At 45.3% G+C, this 20,101-nt stretch overlaps 3 protein-coding genes across 3 annotated transcripts; 2 read left to right on the top strand and 1 right to left on the bottom strand.

Moving 5' to 3' along the window:
* Positions 1-8,103: 8,103 nt before the first annotated feature.
* Positions 8,104-9,604, top strand: CCR75_002925 (uncharacterized protein; the record flags this gene model as incomplete). The annotated part of the gene is made up of 2 exons (XM_067961022.1): positions 8,104-9,023; positions 9,442-9,604. 2 exons carry the CDS (start codon positions 8,104-8,106, stop codon positions 9,602-9,604), a joined length of 1,083 nt encoding a protein of 360 aa, XP_067820409.1.
* Positions 9,605-10,358: 754 nt separating this feature from the next.
* On the top strand, positions 10,359-14,584 carry CCR75_002926 (uncharacterized protein; the record flags this gene model as incomplete). Its single annotated transcript, XM_067961023.1, is given in 3 exon segments — positions 10,359-10,417; positions 10,436-10,478; positions 10,592-14,584. 3 exon segments carry the CDS (start codon positions 10,359-10,361, stop codon positions 14,582-14,584), a joined length of 4,095 nt encoding a protein of 1,364 aa, XP_067820406.1.
* A 957-nt stretch (positions 14,585-15,541) lies between these two features.
* On the bottom strand, positions 15,542-19,969 carry CCR75_002927 (uncharacterized protein; the record flags this gene model as incomplete). The annotated part of the gene is made up of 1 exon (XM_067961024.1): positions 15,542-19,969. One exon carries the CDS (start codon positions 19,967-19,969, stop codon positions 15,542-15,544), a length of 4,428 nt encoding a protein of 1,475 aa, XP_067820407.1.
* Between the last annotated feature and the right edge of the window lie 132 nt (positions 19,970-20,101).

Raw genomic sequence — 20,101 nt, forward strand, 5'->3', positions numbered from 1 at the left:
ATTTGCAGACTCTCTCATATTCCAAATATTGAGGAGGCGGCGGGCCGATGGACCCAGATCTCAAATGAGACTTCGTTTTTCCTCTTGTTTCGTTTGGAAACAAAACGATCGGAAATTCCCTCATTGAGGTCATGAAGCCCCACGGGCTTGATCACGTAAACGCGTCAGATACTGACATCGCGTCATTCCCTTTGGCGTAAGCCATCGCCCATGAAAAGCGTCGCGAGCAGCGATCTCCTCCAGCGACGTCGCCGTGGGACTGAAAATCCAGATAGCCAAGTTGTGACCCGCGATCTCTTTGTGATGCTCTTCCGCACTAAGTGGAGTGAATCTGTAAATGAGACTTCGTTTTCACTCCTTCTGTCGTCTTTAGCTTTTGATATCTCGGCGTCTCGACGGCAAGCTTGAACCTCAATGATAATTGCCTGCTCTTGCGCTTTATCGAGCGGATTCGTAAAAAATGTTGGACTCAGGGTCCTGCGTCCTGCTTAATGCAGTTAAGACATTAGTAGAACCACGTTCTGGGAACGGATTCGGGGCCCGCCGACGTTCATCCGGAAAAGAAGGCGTGTAAGATCGGCGCTCTTATTCCTCATCCTCTGATGGAGTGCGACTTTGAAAGTCCATCATTCCCTCATCATCGAGAAAGGTGCTAAGAGTCTGCGATTCGCGCTTAATTGTTATGGGACAAAAGAAAGCAAAACACAACCAACCGGTTAGCTGTTTAAGTTTCAACTTCAAAGAGGAAATGGAGCAACTGTTGTCACTTGGTGTCAACAGTCTGGTGAGGAGGGTATAATGGGGCACACATTGGTTGGAAAACCGTTGTTGTGGTACATTTTACGAGTTGGTAAAATACCCTTTTATCCTATTCTAAAATAGTTGATTAGTTAAAAACCATTTATTATTGGTAACAATTGTGTTCGCCGCCAGATATAAATCTGGCGGCCGAAATCAATTTATAAATCAGCTAGGGTAAGGTTTTAGATGGCCTCACTTGTGGTTCTGTTGTTTGCACGACTGCACAAGACATAAGTGTGAATACCTATCACACTGTGGAGTTAGATCCCGACGGCTGTGCACAAGCACAGGCAGCGTCGAAGTTAGACCACTCGAATAAATTTAGTAGCACGAAACAAGAATGCTTGCTTAGAAAGCAACATCCAAAAAATTTGAAACGCCTGTCTATAAGAGACAGTGCGAAAGTCCTAGATCGACTGAAGCGTCGATCCTAGTTGATCTTGCTGTGGTAGCGCAACCATTCAGCTAGAAGCAGTGAGGGAGAATACTTCCCAAATAAAAGTTTAAGGAATAGATCCCCAAGAATCTGCGGAAACAAGTCCCCAGAATCCTGTACTAAAAGGTTCTCAGGTATTATGAAACTATGTTCCAAAGAGAAACTGAGGCAATCAATGTCTTAGCAAACAATGGATCAAGCGTAGGCGCTTATACACTTGATTAAATGAGAGAGCTCATAATCCGGCCTGCGTGATAACGCATCAGTCAAAGCATTCTGCTTGCCAGGCTTATATTCCACCTCGAAATTGTATTCTGCAAAAACTGAAAGCGATCGGGCCATTCTCTGTGAGAGATGGGGCAGCTTAGTCGGAGTGCGTAATCACGCGTGATCTTATACATCACAAACGTCTTAAAACCTAGCAATGAATTCCGAATTTGACGAGAGCATACTTCATACCAAGTAACTCTTTGTTATGAACTGGATAGATCTTTTCCGCAGCTGTAAGCTGTCTAGACTCGAACGCAATAAGACGTTCACGCCCATCAACATCTATTAGAAACAGAGCACTACCAATGGCAAAACCGAAGCGTCACAGACGACACTGAAGGGCCAATTTGGGTTTGGCAGTGCCAGAATCGGCATGGATAAGTCTACCCTTAGCTGTGTGTAAAGAGTTATAATCCTTGCTAGTTCAGCACCAATCTGTATCCTTTTAAGGAGATTAGATAATGGCCTAGTCAGATCAGCGTAATTTTTTCGCTATATTTGTGTAAATAATTGGCGAGACCAGACCACTTACGCACTTTCTTTGGTTATTAGGAACCGGTCAATCTACTATGGCTTTTACCTTAGCAGGATCCGCTCTAAGGCGTCACTTCTCATCGAAGCACCCTAAGAAAGAAATTTATTCTGCGCCAAAAATGCGGGATCCGCTCTAAGGCGTCACTTCTCAACGAAGCACCCTAAGAAAGAAATTTATTCTGCGCCAAAAATGCATTGGCTTACAACTTATTTGTGCGCATACAATCGAGCACTGCTCGCAAATGGTCTAAATGGTTATCTACCTCCGACCGACCCTGCTATGCACGAGAATGGACAAAATGTCATCAAAATAAGTCTATGCATAACCTCGACGAGGGCGGAAAAGTTGCGTCACTAAACGATTAAATGTTGCCGGGGCATTGAAAAGCCCTTGTGGCATAACTAACTACTCCCATAGCATACCGCGGGTGCTAACAGCCATAAGCGGGATATCGCTAGCTCGCATGAGCAGTGGGTAATAACCATCGACAAGTAAAGTGCGCTGTACATTAAACATCCCACCAAACTGTTCTGAAGAACATCCTTTCTAGGATGAGGGTTTGTGCTGGTGTAGTGGCCACATTAAGCTTATTATAAGCATGCTCAATGCGCCATTTGCCATTTGGCTTTTGACACAAAATGTCGGTGTCGAGTGCCATTCCAGCCTCGTGCTGGCATGAAAAAAATCTTCAATTACGTCATTGTTCCCTGTGTAAAGGCCACTGTTGTGTGACACAGTATCTGATTCCAGGAACCAAGTCAACTTCATGACGGACACCTCTATCGAGGGTAAAACAGATGGTGGATTGGTACATACCACATCATGGAATTCCTTAGTTAAGGAATAAATTGGTTCCGTTGGATCTTTAAGGATCGATGACCCACTCCGCGCACTAAGTGCAGCTTTTGTGTCATTTAGGACAGTTTCGTCCAGAAGTGACGATGAGTTTAACTCAATCGTTGGTCGAATGACCACCAACTCGTCTAGCTCTAAAAGAGCATGTTACGAAAGGATTGCCGCAAGGCTAAATTTTCCCTTGATATTACCGGTTAACTATTTACAAGCGTATGTAATTGCTCACTCAAATTTCACTTTGTGAGGGTATAATAAACGCTTTCCGTCTCCCCTGTCTTAAAGTAAAGGCAATACGCCCCTTAGAGGCCGGACATTCACGTCCCCAAATTTTCCTGCCTGGCTTGGTTCTATACCAGAGATGGTGTCTTATTCGACATCGAACAAGGATTTAGGTAACTCAACTTCCTTGTCCAGCGACTCAGAATGGTGCCTCCCCGGCAGCAATTTTGCAATCGGCAGTGCGTTAATGCAATACGACATTGACGGCGCAGAGCGCGTCGTCTGTTATCAATCGCGCAGAGCGCGTCGTCTGTTATCAATCGCGTCAGCTTTAACCAGATGAACGCAACGAACCAGTGCATGACAAGAGACTCCTTGCCATGAAATATGCACTGGCTAAGTTTAGGGTGTATCACCCGAGAGGTAGACCGTTCATTGTGTGCGTCTTTACGCACGGACGTAAACAGTTCACACCTCTCGCAAAGAATGGCGAGATGGTTGTCCTTTTTCGCGGAGTATAACTTCTTTTGAGAGCCTTGCTGGTGAAGCAAGGCTACCTTCTCACCGGCCCCGTCGAGTTCATGCTGTATGAACTCGGCTATGGCCGAATGCTGTTCACCTCTGCCCAGAGTGTACAGCATGGCGCCAATGGCTCGCCCGCCTACGACCAAACTCATTCGTTCGATCGCTCTCCATTCAAGGTCACTCAAATGAGCGAACCTTTCACGCGTCGCGTGATAGCCTTTTTGAGGGGCTGAAAAGCTCCTTCCTTCTTCATCCAACACGTCGATGTTGGATGGAACGAGCGTAGGCCGTTGAACGGACTACGAAGTGCTACCTGGCGTAACGGGGCACCTTTCACTAGTACTGATAAGTACTAGTTGACCTTATACTGATTACAGCGTAGGTGAGATGTCTCGAAACGTCACGTACACAAAGGTCAGAGGCAGGTTTCTAGATACGTAAGGGGCTTAAGCTACCAAAAGGTAATTCAAAGGATTTCAAATTAGGGAGAAGTAAAACTGTATTATTATAATTAGTTTCCTACGTAACGATCTTATATATACTACTAAATTATTATATTAGTATCTGACTAGGGTCAATTTAGACTTCAATTAACCAATCAATAGAGCTAATGTCTTGTTGCATCAATAATATCAAATTTGGTATTATTGGAACTATTTAAGTCAAAATTAATAAAGATAATAATTTTGCACTTCTTTATTTATTTCCTCTCATAATGATAAAAATTATTATTCTTTTTATGGGAAATTAACTCTTATGTAACGGGACACCCGTTACACTATTTGTAACAGGGCACTACTGACTTGTACTGCTTCAGTACAAGTCCACTTCGCACTGCCTCAGTGCCAGTGGTGCCTCACGTCACTTCACGTACATTAGTACGTGCAGTGGAAGACTTTCTATAAACACTTGCTTTAAAGAGGGTTACTTAAAAACTGTATTAATATATCTAAGTTCTTCTGTTCTATCTACTTAATACTTGGCCCGCTTTTGATCGATCGGTAAAGAATTTATCGATCGCAAGTACTTGTTCGCGAGGCAGTGGCCACTGCTTATGACACAGTACTTCGAGCCCGGTTTGAGCTCGATCTCATGTCGAGTGCCTTTATCTTTGGGTAACTCGCATGGAAATGCTTCAGGGAATACATCCCTTAATTCAATCAAATCCTTGTATAAAGGATTTGTCTTAAGCGACTCTCAGGATTGAGTAGTGTATCTCTCAATTCGAGTCTTCACATCGAGGACACTTTCGTCCATCGATGAGCTGCTGAGAACCCGTTCCTTCTCTGTAAAAATTACCGCTGATCAAAATATCGGTTACGTAATCGTCCTCTGTGACGAGTACGCAGATCTGCCTGAATTTACTACTGTGCAGATCTCTCAAAAACCGCTTAGGTTCTACGGTTGGTAATTAAGTTATCTCCAAAGTTAACTTCGGAGGCGCATACAGATCAAGAATATAAGCGTCTACTCTTGATCCGTCATCAACCAAGACATCCAATGTCTCGGTTTCTTCCTGCGTTTTATTCACAGGCTACCGAGGGATCAATCCCTCGGGATGCTGAAGTCTAGTCACTTCAGCATTGAGTATTTGAGGAGATTTCTCCTCAAGTACGTGGGATCTTAATCCCTCTAAGTCTTCCGAGTGTGATTGCGCTGTCACCGTCGCGCCCTCTACGGTCGACTCACTACTCGACCTAGGATCATCGTGTTGTCCGTTTTGGAAATCGGGTATCTTCCTTGAATGTCGCCCGGTAGGCGCACACTCATGTCTCAATCCACTCGACTTATTCGAGTGGTAGACCTTCCGCGCTGCCTGTGCATTCTCACAGCCGCCGGCAGTTGACTCCACAGGGTAATTAGCAATCACACTGTGATCTTGTGTAGTCGTACTAACGACCGTACCACAAGCGAGGCCATCGCACTCACTCGTAGTACATCCACACGCTTGTAGACGCTCCAAGACGTTCATCAGATAGCCATCTGATGAACAAGTGGCAGGCATCTTTACGGATAGATGCTGCCAGCTGATCCTTGGCTCGTATTTTCTGAGCCAAGGTAAACCTAGGATGACATCAAATTTGTCATCCAAATCCAGTACGATGAAATCATCATCATACTGTCAATCTTTCTAAACGCATTTCATTACTGTTATCGATGCGCCTGTCACTAGACGTTGGAGGGATGTCGCGCTCAACATATTTAAGCCTACGACCCTCAAGCGACTGGCGACGAATAAAGTTATTCGACGCTCCACAGTCCACTAGGGCTCTAAGTGACAAATCATTTGTCACTTTTAACTTCAAGGTGATGAGGTATCCCTCATCACCAGGTGCAGATACACATAATGATAGTGTGTCTGGAGCAACTTTCGTCAAGAGATTTGCAAATTCTCTTGGGGTTGCTGGATCAGTAGGGCCTTGCGCCTCTACTGGCCCCGACTTATTTTTGGCGATCCGCCTCGCTGTTGCGATTCCGCAACAACGTCGGACCCGCGACCGTTGCCCTTATTGGCATTGGGTCCATAATTACGTTCAGTACCTCTCGGTACTGGGCGTGGAGCACTACACTCATGAGCGCAGTGTCCTAACTTTTGACAGCGATTGCATTTCTGCAATCGCTTGTTGTTCGGAAAGCGAGGTTTCTCGCTTTCGACAAAAGAGAGGTCCATAGCTTCTGGACCTCCAAGCTTGTGTCGTCTTGGAGGACGATATGATGACGAACTAGCTTGAGCCTGTCTCAAGCTAAAGTCCTCCTGTTCCGCAACGAATATTGCTTTTTCAAGCGTATCCAGTTCCAAGCGTAACAGGTGTATCTTTACGGGACCATCCGTAAGACCTTGCATGAACATCGTAATTAATATGTGTTCATGAACTGGATTGTTCGTGATACAACTCGCTAAGAGTCGTATGTGCTGGGCATAAGCGTGAACATCACGCTTGCCTTGCTTGAGTTTCGGAAGCTCTGATCGAGCTCTGAACTCATCCCTAGGCGGTTAAACGTCTGTTTGAGCCGAGCTTTAAAAGCCTCTATCGACCCAAAGACATATGGGTCGCGCAACTTAAGGCCTAGTGCCCAAGTTTTGGCACGACCTGCCAAGTTTGACTGAGCAAATGCGACTTGCATATGCTCGTCGACGATGTGAAGAGCCCTTATTGCATCGTCCAACTCGACAAACCATCTAAGAAAGAGTCTTTCGACTCCGCTTTACTTAGAGATGTCAATCTTTAAGGTTTCGGGACGACGCGTGTTCGTCATCCCAGGTACAGGGGTCTGTACCTGCTGTAACATCAACAGTTCTGCCTGTTGAGATCCTTGCTGATTAAGCAAGGCTACCTTCTCATTTGCCTCGTCAAGTTCATGTTGTAGGAATTGGCGATGGCTGAATGGAGGGCATCTCTGTCCTAACCAGACAGCATGGTCAAGAAAAATGGCATCGTTCCCTACGGTCAAATTCATTGTTCGACCGCACTCCTTCCTTCGTCGCTAAGAAAGGAGTGGCTATCACGCGAAACGTGATGCGTATTTCCATTATCATCTAACGTGTCCATGTTAGATGATGGAATTGTGGTCCTTGGACGGACTTCAAAGTGCTACCATGTGTAACGAGGCACTACTGACTTGTACTGCTTCAGTACAAGTCCACTTCGACTGCCTCAGTCCTCACGTCACTTCACGTACACTACTACGTGCAGAGGAAGACTCTCTTTAAAACACTTGCTTTAAAGAGGGTTAAAATATAACTGTATTTAATATAGTTAAGTTTTTCTGTTCTCTCTACTTAATACCAACTTAATTTCAAACTAAGTCAAAACATGTACTAGCGACAGGCGCATCGATAACAGTAATGAAACGCGTAGTGAAATTTCACTACACGTTAAGAGATTTACAGTAAATGTCTTATCTGTCTTTCTCTTTGCGCACGTCCAGCGCTAACTGGACCGCGGAGAAAGTAGATATAATGGTCTATATCTACCAATGGATAAGCTTTTAGAATATTACCATGTAAAGTAATATTCTCCAATTATTCTCTACCTTTAAGATAATATATTAGTTAACAACATTTAATTGTCAATTTCATGTAAGTATACACCCCGTTACACTATTAGTCTTCCTCTGACTTAATTAGCTCCGCAACAGAACTCTCCACTTGTCAAAGTTTTTATGCATTCCAACGAAGAGGCGACCTCAGATATACTGATTATCGTCCGTATGTAATAATGTTAAAGCAGGTGTCGTACTGTCTGCGTTAGTAGATTAACAGGCAATTACATGCTGCTTCTTGGCTCCAGTGTGATGATGGCTGGTCGGGGCATATTGCGAATTTTTGAAAAAAGGGGTAGATTAAGAAATTCGAGAAGCGGGGCACAACATAAAATTTCTCTAAAATTATATCTGACCCAACTTGATTAGCATATGTGAGGCTTTGTTAAATTCCATTTTTGTTGCATCAATTATTATTATGGCGGAGCCGTTGTTCCTGCTTCGCATCGCACTGACGCTGCTGCTCTTAGCGCTGTCTGCCTTCTTGTATAAGTGGCTGAAGACGCCATCCACTCCCGCGCTACAGACTTTTTCTAAACGACCAAAGAAGCGCAACAAAAAGAAACCAGCCAAAAAATATGCATCCCCCGGGTCCTCGTCACCGCCACCCCAATCGCCCACCCAGACGCCCCAACCGTCTGTAGCATCCGCAATACCTTCTGCTTTGACTGCAGCAGTTTCTCCCAACTACGGCGATAGTGCAAGCGAAAGCGATGCGGACGATGGACTCTCGGCCGCGCAGGTGTTGACTACCCGCAAGTTTAAGCCAAAGAATCTCGGCGGCACGCACCTTGCTCGTACAATCAAAGCATCGCTCCCACCTGCCAACGCGTTAAAGTTTTCTATCGATCAGAAGGTAGTTGCGAGGTTTCAAGGTGGTACGCAGTGGTTCCCGGCCACCGTCATGGAGCAACGCAAGGGTAATGAATATCATCTAAAGTACGACGATGGAGAAGTAGAATATCGCGTGCCGGTCGAGCTCATCAAAGCTTGGCCGATTCTAAGCGACGATGAAGTCAATACAGGCAGGCATTCTCTTATTGAGGAGGCCAACAAGTCCGCTGAAAATGCTGTAGCGCACGAGGATTCGTCGGGATCGGACTCGAGTGAATCGGATGACGATGACGGCTGGCAAGTAGTGGGCACTTCCAGTGCAGCCAAGCGTCACACACGATCTAATAAAGCTGTAGCAGCAGAGCCTCTCGTTGATGGTCTGACGAAGCGTCAGCGTGAGAATCGTCGCAAGAAAGAGCGACAGCGTGAGAAAAAGGAGCTGCTGCGCCAACATGCACAAAAAGACGACTTGAATGCTCGCGCTCGCTGGCGTTACGTCCCTTCGTAAATTGCAGAATCTGCTCGTAGCCCGCCTAGTTTTAAATCAATAAAAGTTCTTTTTTTTACATATGTAATTATGGAGTAGCTGAAGTTGCAAGGCATTTTTGTGGCTTTCGGCCTTGTTGAGATTCCAATATATCGTTTTAATATCTTGTGATAACTTGTTATTGGATCAAGCGCAGGTATAAGGCCGCCATGAATGCATCACGTCACTCCTTCAACCTTTGATAATCGATACAATGTCTGCGTTGTCATATTTGCAAATGCTTTTCAACTGCGATTTGGTAGTTTTATCACTGCTTTAAAGCTGCTAAGCGAGTCTTTGAAGACATAGAAATGCACTTTGTAACCTCGATTCTACCGAGCTAGAACCACTACTAGTTTTGTAGCCGTTTTCAGCTAGATTTTGTACAGCTTGCAGGCCACTCGGATCAGCGTCACTATTGGCGACAGAGCCAACTGCCTACACTGGACAGCAGGTTGTAGTGCTCGAAGTGCACAATACAGAAGATGCTACGATGGTATTCGCCGTAGACGTGAATGCCTCACAAACAGGGCCAAATACTGCGAAACAACAGGTGTAGCCGCATCGCTGCTGGCGTTACTTCCGCACACGACAGCTTGCTTAGTAAAGCAGTTAAAGCTACAGATCATTCAGCTGGCTTTAGGTTACGCAGGCCCTAAAAGCCCATCGCATTCGTCGTATGACAATACTGTCGAGCATATTCAGCATATTGCAGCGGGATGAAGTACTAGTTTCTGCACTTGCTTACAATCGATTACGAAATATCTCTTTCGCAACACCTCTTGCCGTAGTTGCTCTTACTTTTTCCGAACAAGCTTGAGAAACCTCGAACGACACCAACTTTAAAGCGATCATTTGCGTCCTTCAGGACGCTGGATAGCTGTCGTGGTGGAGAGAATCTGCGTTTTCCTTCAACAAATTACAAAAAATCTCGATAGGTCGCTCGAGGGACTCAGAAGCTATGCAGCAGTCAGATAGTAGTCGCCTAAAGCTTCCATTCTCATCGCTTTGTATGCAGAATCGTTCTCGTCATTTCGAGGCCATTCGTCACTCGATACGAATCATGCTCGTCATTTCTGTGGAACCTCATGGGGCATGAGCTCAAGATTATAACGATAGCGATAAAGCAAAAGCACGATCAACTTCATATACGACGATCCACCTACCTATCCTTACGTGATGGTGCATCACGTTTCAGTCTGAGACCTATCAACATCAGAATTACAGCGGAAATGTACTAAAGTCTTAAAACTTAGTTCATTAGCTTCGGTTTGGCGGCGTGTGCCGACGTTGCCGAAGCGTTAATAGAAGTGATGCCACAGAGAACTTTCTATCGTGGTATTCAAGGGTATCGATACGGAGCATTATTCATGTGCATTTCTGTTTGTAGCTGCTTTGTCGCTGGGATAGCAGCCGTGGCGCCTTCAATCAAGGTAAAACTTCAACTTCTGGACAATCACTCGTGTTTTTTGATGTTCTTACACCAATTAATCTATCGTCTACGTGGCAATAAAAAATTAGAGAAAAAGATTTTTGATTCCTGCAGCTTTGCCCGCACGCCATGTCAACGCCTAGCGATGCCAATATGCTCCAGCAATTGCAGCAGCAACTGGAGAGCATGGTAACTGCAAAGGCAGACAATGCGGCGGCAGGCAAGCAGCTAGATGAAAAACTTCGCGTGGCTTTCAAACACCCTCCGCGCCGCCCAAACATGTCGGCAGAACGCCTTAAAGAGGAGATGGAGCGCAAAGAATGGCACCGTAACACCACATCCATGGTTTCCAGTGACGAGCGTGTGCTGTTGCGTGAATTGCAGCAACTTAAGGAAAAGATGGTCCAACAAGCGGCGTGCGATGAGTTTCAGGCCATGATTGACCGCACGCGCAAGGAGCGCCAAGAGCGCTTTGAGCAGCACAAAGCATTTGACGCATCCATACAGCAGCTGCAACTAGAGATACGTAAGCTCACGCTTGCTGCGCATTTAAAAACAGCGGTAGCAGAGTTCGTGACCATCGACGTAACAATACCTACTAATAAAATGGGTGCGGTCATTGGCAAGCAGTTTAGTCATGTCCACCAGATGGAAAAAGAGTGCTTTGCTATCCTTGAAGTGGACAACAAGCAGAATGTTGTGAAAATAACCAGTGCCCCAGAGCAAGCGCAAGCAGCCAAGGAGGCGATCGAGGATATTACTCTAGCGACTACACAATCCATGGGGCTACATCCAGATACTGTAAAGGTGCTAATGTTTCAGCAAGCCAAGCATTTGCACGAGCTGCAGACGTCATTGAAGCTTAAAACTGATATAAATAAGATGGACGGTATTTTGACGGTTGACGCGTCACCCGACAAACTCAAGCAGCTGGAACAGTCCATCAACGACCTGACAGCTGGTAAAGTCGATATTTTATTGCCGTCTGAGATTGTGCCTAAGCTGATTGGCATTAAGGGGGAGTCAATCAATCAACTAATGGAAGATACGGGAGCTCTTGTGGACATTGACAAAGTGACGAACAATGTGCGCCTTGTTGGCACGAAGGAGAGTGTCAATAGTGCGGAGAAGTTTATTCGCGAGCTCATTGAGGAGCAATCTCAGCGTGAAAAAAACTTTACGCCAGACGACCACGACATTTTTGAAGGCTCGGAATTTACCAAGTACAAATTTGAATTTTTTGCCGAGTTTTTAATGTTCGACAAAGCCAAGCAATTGCGTTTGCTTCGCACGGATGCGTTAAACGTTCGTGTAAAAGTGTATAAGAAAGAGCGTCGGATTCATGTAATGGGCAACAAGAAGCAAATTGGCGCTATGGACGACGCACTTCGTGAACGTTTGAAAGATTTTGAACAACACCACTGGGTGACTAAGGTGGCTGACAATCACCTACTGAGCCTCATAATCGGCAAAAAAGGAAGCAAGATCAAGGACATTGAAAACGAAGGCAAAGAGAGCAACATACGAATTGACATTCAGGGCAATTACGTCTGTGTCTTTGGGGATAATGATGCAGCGATTAACGATGCCAAGAAAAACATATTGAAGATTGTGGACACGAATCAGCGCGCATTCTTCGGAACGTCACGCTATTTAATTGCTGTCTTAATGGCATCCAAGCGCGAGAAGCTTTCGGAAATCGAAATTAGCAGTGGTTGCAATGTGCATCTTCCCCGGCCACCGCATGAAGGCGCTACCCGGAGTAGCGAAAGTGAATCAGAGCAGATTAAAATCTCGCTTACAGGCACTCTGGAGGCAATTCAAAAGGCAAAGGAGCAGCTGGGGGCGTTAGAAGAGCTATATGGCGTTAGATATCTGCCACTTGATGATGATGAAATCCCGATTGTTATTGGAAAGAAAGGGGAGACTATATCCGACCTTGAGAGCAAAAGTGGAGCCAAGGTCCGCGTCCTGCGGGGAACAAATGGCCAACCTTCCGAGCTTGAAATGGTTGGCACTGAGGAGCAGCTTAAATTAGCGCAGGAAGCTGTCGATGGGCTCTTGCAGACGCAGAATCGCCAGATTTTGCAGCTGGATGCGTTTACAACGAGCTGTTTGATTGGCAAAAACGGTGAACGTATCAAAGCGCTACGTCTTGCTAATCCAGGAGCTACTCTAGATGCATTTATAAATCGTGGTCAAGTTCGCGTGAAGGCTGTGAATTCAGAGGCTCTTGAAGCCTGTGTTAATAACGTGCTCAAGACACTACAAGAGACACATTTGACTGAAAGCGTTCACATGCCCCAGCAAGCCCAACCGGACAATACAAATCTATCGCGTGGCTGTACTGGATCAGTTTTGCCTAATTTCAAGACGCTCTTAGAGAAGCACGAGTCGATAAGTATGCGTTTACAGGAGTTGGAGGCAGAAGGCGGTGAAGGCATGAAAGTGTCTCTGCAAGATGATGGCAACGTAGCTAAAATACGCGGTCCTGCAATGGGTATTGGTAAGATCAAAAGGTTTTTAGAGATGCTTGTGACACCAGACTCCCCCTTTGTCGAGACCATCACATTGCCTTCGATTAGCTTCGCCAGTGCTCTAGAAGTTCCAGGCCAAGTCGCGAAGCTCAACGAGAATGCGTTGCGAATCTGCAAGAAAACTGGATGTGAGCTTCGCGTTAAGCGTGTGCCTTCAAATATGAGCTCGATTGAGGTGGTAAATATTCGCATTGAAGGCAATAATGCCTCCAAGGTGTACGAAGCCAAGACCGAGGTGGAAAATGTGCTACAGTTTTACTATACTGACTGTTTTCAAACATTAGACGATCTATCTCCATCCATCGTGACTCGCGTATTTGAGCTTTTACCAACTTTACGCGCGAAATTTAATGTTGTGTTGTCGTTGCCTGCAAAAACGAGTCTCAAGATTTTCACAGACTCCAAGGCTCAAACGCAAGAAATTACCCAGCTGCTTAAAAATAAAATCAAGGTCTGGAAAAAGCAGCAGATGGAAATGCCAATTGCTGGCTGGCTTGTTCCGATTCTATTGGGCCGAAATGGCGAGACTATTAGAAAACTCAGCTTAGACTGCAATGCGCGGCTGGAATTGAATACTCCAATGACTTCTGGCTCTCGTCATGAAGACCGTGTGCTTACCATCAGCTCAAGAGATGACGAGGCTATAAAGCATGCCGCCGAAAAATTAGAAGAAGTTTTAACGAATCACAAGAAACGGTCTTCAATTGTTGATGTAAGCAAGGCCAAACTAGATGTAGCTCTATCCGTCCGAAAAGACGCCGCGAAGGGCATACACTTTCATGTAATTGATAGTGGAACGAAGGAAGATTTGCAAGTTGTTATTTATGGGGAGGACTACCATGAACGTGAGCGAATTGTGGAAAAGATGGAGCATCTTCTCGAGACCACTGTCATTAAGAACCTGGCTCTTCCCACGTCTGCGTCTCCTGCCATTATGAATTCGATACTTGGATCTTTGATTGGCAAGAACGGTGCCAAAATTCGCTCAATGCAAAAGCAGTTTTCGAGTGTGATGATCGATATTCGTCGTGATGATCACTTAATCACGCTGAAAGGACCTTTCGAGAAAGTTCAACAGATTCACAGTGACATGACTGACACCATTCAAGAGTTACTACACAATGAAGAGGAGTTGCAACAACAGCGGCGCAGCTCGCGATTTCGACAAGAAGCCGAAGAGCAAGAAGAAAATGGGAAGAAGGCGAGCATTGATGAGGCCCACAAAGTTGTCGACGGAAATGTACAGCCAAACACGTGCCAGGAGCAACAGCGACAGCCGTCAAAGCGTGTCAGCCCCGTAGGAGGTACGCTTGCCATGGGGGAGGTCAAGCTTACGAAGAATCAACGCCGCCGCATGCGTAAGCGCGCCGAAAACGAGAAATCTGACGTTTTGTCGGTGCCTCTTGGCGATGGACAGGGAATTTCTAGCACGACAAAAACAAATTTGCATGTCGAGGATATGAAAGATGTTTACGATATTAGTAGCTCCAGCAATGCTTCGACCAGCTCGACGAAGAAAAGTTCCGGAGAATACTACCACTCATCGAGTGGATACTCATTGCACTTGTAAATGACATTATAAGTAATGAATATGCTCATATTGAGACGCGAAACTTTTTGCAAGAATATTTTAAGTCACACAAATATATGTTGCACATTACAAAATTGGACGTTTATGAAAGGAGGCCGTGTCTAGCATCCCGATATATAATGTGCGAAGCCTAATATTATCTTTAGACGGTGTGATTTCATTGTCCATCTTTCCCGTCACTTGGCTACTCCGGATGAAAAAAAGAAGTTTTTGACAGCAAAACAACAAAGCTTTAAGCAAATTCTACACTATTATACTCTCCAAGTACTCTGATGAAGTTCTCCCCAGTTTGCGCAACGAGATGATATGGTTCAAATCGCCGCTAGGTGTCTTCAAGCTATCAAATTGCCAGTATGCTATTGACTCGTCGGCAGAATACCACACTTTTAAACTGGAGTATGCAGTATCCACAACAACGCGAGCATATCACAGCCAATACTTGTGTCGTCAGATAGATGAAGGCTGTGAACAAGGATTAGAAGAAGTGTCTAACATGTGAGAAGAATTGTAAAATTAAATGCAATTGTCGGATAATAGCACACATGAGTTACCCGCACAATAAATATCAGCAGTGTCAGCAATGACGTCTGTTCAATCAGGCAGGCGTCATACAGCAAATACCATTCAGCTTCGACCTCGAAGGAACACCTTGGTCCGTTTGCAGATTTCGTTGATATTGCTTCGATCGACAGATGAGCATCGATTCAAATTTTGAATACTCGTGGTCTAAAACGCCGCAAGGTGGATCTCATTCAACGTATATCGGCAAAATGAAATCAGCTTTCGCACAAATGAAAACTTTAACGTAATCTTTAGAATAGAAGTAAGCAGTACTTTCCCGTAAGGATCTATTGACTACAAACATGTTCGATGCAAACAAGCATTGCCTATATTGATCACTCGCAAGCCAGCATTTTGGATAATTTTGAATTTCATTTACTTTGGGCTCCACATACCAAGGCGAGTGTCAAACTGCATTCGTAAAAATTTGTTATAGCGGACAAAATATCGTTTGTCATGCGTCTTTATAGCTTCGTCAAGACCTAAAATTGCAAATGGCCACATGCCCAAAGTTATGACCCAAAATGTCCGAGGGACTGACTGGCTCACGAAATGCCACAAAGATACTCCGTCTGCACCTATGACTCCCGCACGAAGCATACTTAAAATCAATTGCAAGAATATTAAAAAACATGCAGTAGTCACCCAAATCGTGTTTCGAAATGGGGATTGTTTGAACATACTTTCGCAGCGATATAGGTATCCACATGAAGAGGTAACGATACAAAGACAAATTATTAGCAGCATTCCAGCTTCGGCGCGATCCACTGCAGCTACTACAATTGCTGGTCGTGGTTTAAGCGCCAACAATTCAGTGTCTAGTATGAAATCCGTCCATCGATATTCATTAAACTTTACATTTCTAAGAGTGTTCAGATTTGCCGCATGTGACGCTTCCAGTGAAAATCCAAACAAACACTCAAACACAGCAAGAGAAAGCAATACTGACGGCACATGACGCCCAACAAAATACGAGACTAATCGTGGCAAATCCTCTGCAATGTCAAATTCTTCGTTTTTGCGAGGAGTTTTCTTCATAATGCCCTCCTCGCTAGCAGACGCAAGCATGGACAGACTAAGAGCCGGAACAAAAATCCATAACAACCAGAAAATCGAGGTACATGTAAGCTGTGGAACATGTGGGAACGGTATAGCATAGGAAGCAAGAATGATCGTAGCGATGAACAACTGCGATACAAAAATGAATGTGTTCATTTGATAAAAATTGGTGAGCATACGCCTTCCCAGCCTGATAAGTTCAATCAAATGAGCCACACTAGCAGTTCCATCCACCGTGGCATTATTGTTGTTGTCTAATTCGGATTGTTGATTTCTTGCCTCATCTGATGCGCATTTAAGCCGAAAGGCACACGATAAAGTGTTGAGTATGTTGCTAAATTGTATATCGTCATCAGAAAATACAGGAAGCTCTTTTCCTTGAGGAATTTTCTTATTAAAGAACGCATGGATACCACCCTGCAAAGCTACCGCCAAATCCGCCTTTGAAAACAGCGGAGCATTACACTCTTTTATTGATGATCCAATACCCATGACCACTTCGTCATTTTCTTGAAAAATTGAGATCATTTCACTGATCGTATCTGGAGTACTGTCTGTGTAAAGTGACACTAATAACGGAACATTATCCACCTCAGTCAAGTGTCGCTTGATTGCTTCAACGCCATGGGGTAGCCGGGCTTTTACATCCCAGTCTGAGTACTTTGAAGTCATACGATGCGGGTCCGGACCATCACTTTCGAGTGGGCGCAACGAGATAGCACAATTCCAGTCCGTTTCGATTCCCATCTTCTCGGCTAGCAGTTTACTTCTGCGCATATTCCGTGGGGAAAAGTACACGAAGCGTATACCACAAGCATTTAAGTCTTCTATGAAGTCTGGCGTCTCCTGCTTAGGCTGGACGCCAGTAGCGACCATGCCCAAAAAAATCTGGTCATCTTGGATGCGCCAAAGCATCGAGTCTTTGCCGATTGAGCTTATTTCGGATGGATGCAATTCTGCAGATGACTCCAAGTCGCTCGTTTGTAAATTTTCACATTTTTTCACCGTTGGTGTTGACTGGCCACTGAGAGAAGCCCCTTTAGTTTTGACTGCTTTTGGATCCAAATCGGAAGTTTGGTTGATCGATACATCACCAACCGAATGCGGGAATGCTAAAGCCGAAGAGGACACTGCGGGGTGGCCTATTTCCTGAATTTCTCGACTATTGACTTTGTCTCCAGCACTTATGCTGCTAGGTAATGAATTGTTAATTTTTCCAGCACACATTCGTGGGGGATTTAATTCACTAACCGTGCTATCATCAACCAAATACACTGGTGGCAAAGTCCCATCCAGTCTTCGTTGTTGACCAATTGACTGGGCGTCTAATGATTCAAAAAACGTTCCAGTGTTACTGCTAGAGCTTCTACGAGTTGAGTGGGAGCTTATCTTATGAGGGACTGGAACGTAAGAGAATGCAATAACGTCCAGATCCTCGACGCGCCACTGGTTGTACATGTCGAGAATCGCACGTTGTTTTTCACTTGTGAGTGGACATATTGATTTACCATCCCAGTATTCACTGCAGTGTGCTAACACGACCGTTGGGTGACCTCGTGACAGTAATTGGTGGCGATGAGAGCGTTTGTCAAGCACCACGGTTGAATAAAGATGCGATTTAAGAATGCCCCGGTATCGTGTATCCTCCTGGCCCTGATCATGATGGTCGCTAGTGTGTTCATAGTGCGCCAGTCGAGGGCAAATAATGTGAATGGATTGTCGTCTCTGGAATTGTGATAAATCATGCGCAACCGAAAATCCCATTTCACGGGAAAGATTAAGGAGGTGTTTTGGAAACGGTAGCATCCGAATGTGAGCTGACAGTTGCTGCATACAGTTTCGCAAGTATGGGTCTCTTGTATCGTCATCATCAGCTGGACAAAGTTCCTCATTAACAAGATAGCGGATGTTCTCTTCGTAATGCTGCGACGGATTCTCATCATCATTTACCATAATAGCTAATCCGATCGGTTTCAATGATTGTAAGTGTTGCTTCCACTTTGGGTCCTCGAATTGTAAACCTGTGTCACAATTGCGTTCAGCGTGCAAGTCCAAAACCGTGGAGAAATTACTTTGTTTATCATTGAGTAGAAAAATCTCTTCCACGGACGGTGCTTGCTCACATAAAATATCATCGTCGAAACAGCACAACATTGTGATATTGCCCAGGCGCTCTAGGAGCCGAAAGGAGCGGAATGGCACCGAAATTCCCCGTTGATTTGATACATGTGCAAGATTACACTCCATTACACGAAATCGAAGCACCACTAGAAAGTAACGAATCGACCGCATGGACGCCGACAGCTTCTGGGCTGTTTCAGATCGCAACTTTTCCCGATCCTCAACGTCGTAGATATCGAGTGGAGCCAGCGCCGTAGCTTTCAAAATTGATGCCATCGCACTATCAATTCGAGACATGTGCTCATCTTTACGTCGTGAGGTCACCTTGGACGGATCTGATCGTGGCTCAGACTTCCCGTTTGATTTTTTATTGTGAAAATCATCAGCCCTTGGTTTCGCGTTTTGCTCCTGCCATTCCGATTCTTCCAATGCCAAAATGTCATCAAATGACCCCAAGATGGAGGCAGTAGCTGCAGCCTCGGCGACAAACAAGACCAGTGGTGTATTCAGCGATGCAAAACACAACCAAATTCCAATCGGTCCAAGCAAAATGTGCGATAGCATCATCTCCAGTGACCGATGTTGGACCACTACACGCAGTCCAATGGCCAAGAGGACTAAAACGGAATACAGTGTACATATATAAACTGCCATATGGCGCGCCTGTGCCTGCAATTTCTGCGTAGGTGTCACAGGCCTGTTTATTTGAAAAAGAGCGTCTTCAATATCCCTTAGCACTGGCGTCTCAAGCATTTCAAAAATTCGCATTTCGCCACACAATTCCAACAGTAATGGCGGATCAAATGTTGCCGTGCATCGCGTTTTATCCTTTGCCTGTCTTCTCGTCCAAGATGGCAATTTGCATCCTCTCGCGTAAACGTGGGGTTGTTCAGTGGCATCTACTTCCACAGGTCGTACGTTTCCCGGTGCAATATCGCCACTCATCAAGCCCACCATATCACCTTCTACAAGCAAGTTCATAGGCAGCCGCTGCCAGTGGCTGTCTCGATAACACGTAGTGTAACTAATTGAGGGAAGCAGCACTGTCGGCTCTGGTCTGCTGTCTAAGCAAACGGGCGGATCCACGTTCTCGACGTCTTCACTTTTCTTTGTGGCATTGTTTTGCAGCATGTGGTGTACAGCAAATCGAACCCTCTCAGCCATCTCAGCATGGTTTCTTCGTTTCTGCGTCATATTTAGGAGCATATTCATTGCGGCCGCAATCACCAGAAAGAGCCCTTCTGCAATTGCGGTCGTGCCCCGGTCAGATCCCTTTTCTGCAAACCGCCTAATTGCATCAGCAAACCGAAAAGCGGCGCAAAGTGCAAGTAGCAGCGAAAATGGATCGCGAAATTCAGTTGTAACATTGGACGAGCACTCCTTCTCGCGGACCTTGTGTTTGATAGCTTGAAGCAGTCGTCTGCGCGCTGCTAGCGTGGTCATCCCCAGCACTGGACTAAATGCGGAACGGCTCGAAAAACTACTGGCCTCGCTGCGAAACGTATCGTAGCTTGTGCTGGCGTCGATAGAACGGCGCAACGGGTAGTTAGGAGGCCTATAAAAGGGTCGCGAGCCAGCCTCGTGACGCCGCCAGGGCGCATGCGACGACGCAGAGCTTGGCATTGACAGACGCCAAATATGGATACAATGACGGAAAGATGATCACTTACGATGAACGAGAGTGAACGTCACTTCAAACACAAGTTGAATTTAAGCCAATGCATACGACTCTTATATAGAGATCTGAAAGTGGTT

Source organism: Bremia lactucae, linkage group LG1 (genome assembly GCF_004359215.1).
Source record: "Bremia lactucae strain SF5 linkage group LG1, whole genome shotgun sequence".
Classification (NCBI taxonomy): Eukaryota; Oomycota; class Peronosporomycetes; order Peronosporales; family Peronosporaceae; genus Bremia; species Bremia lactucae.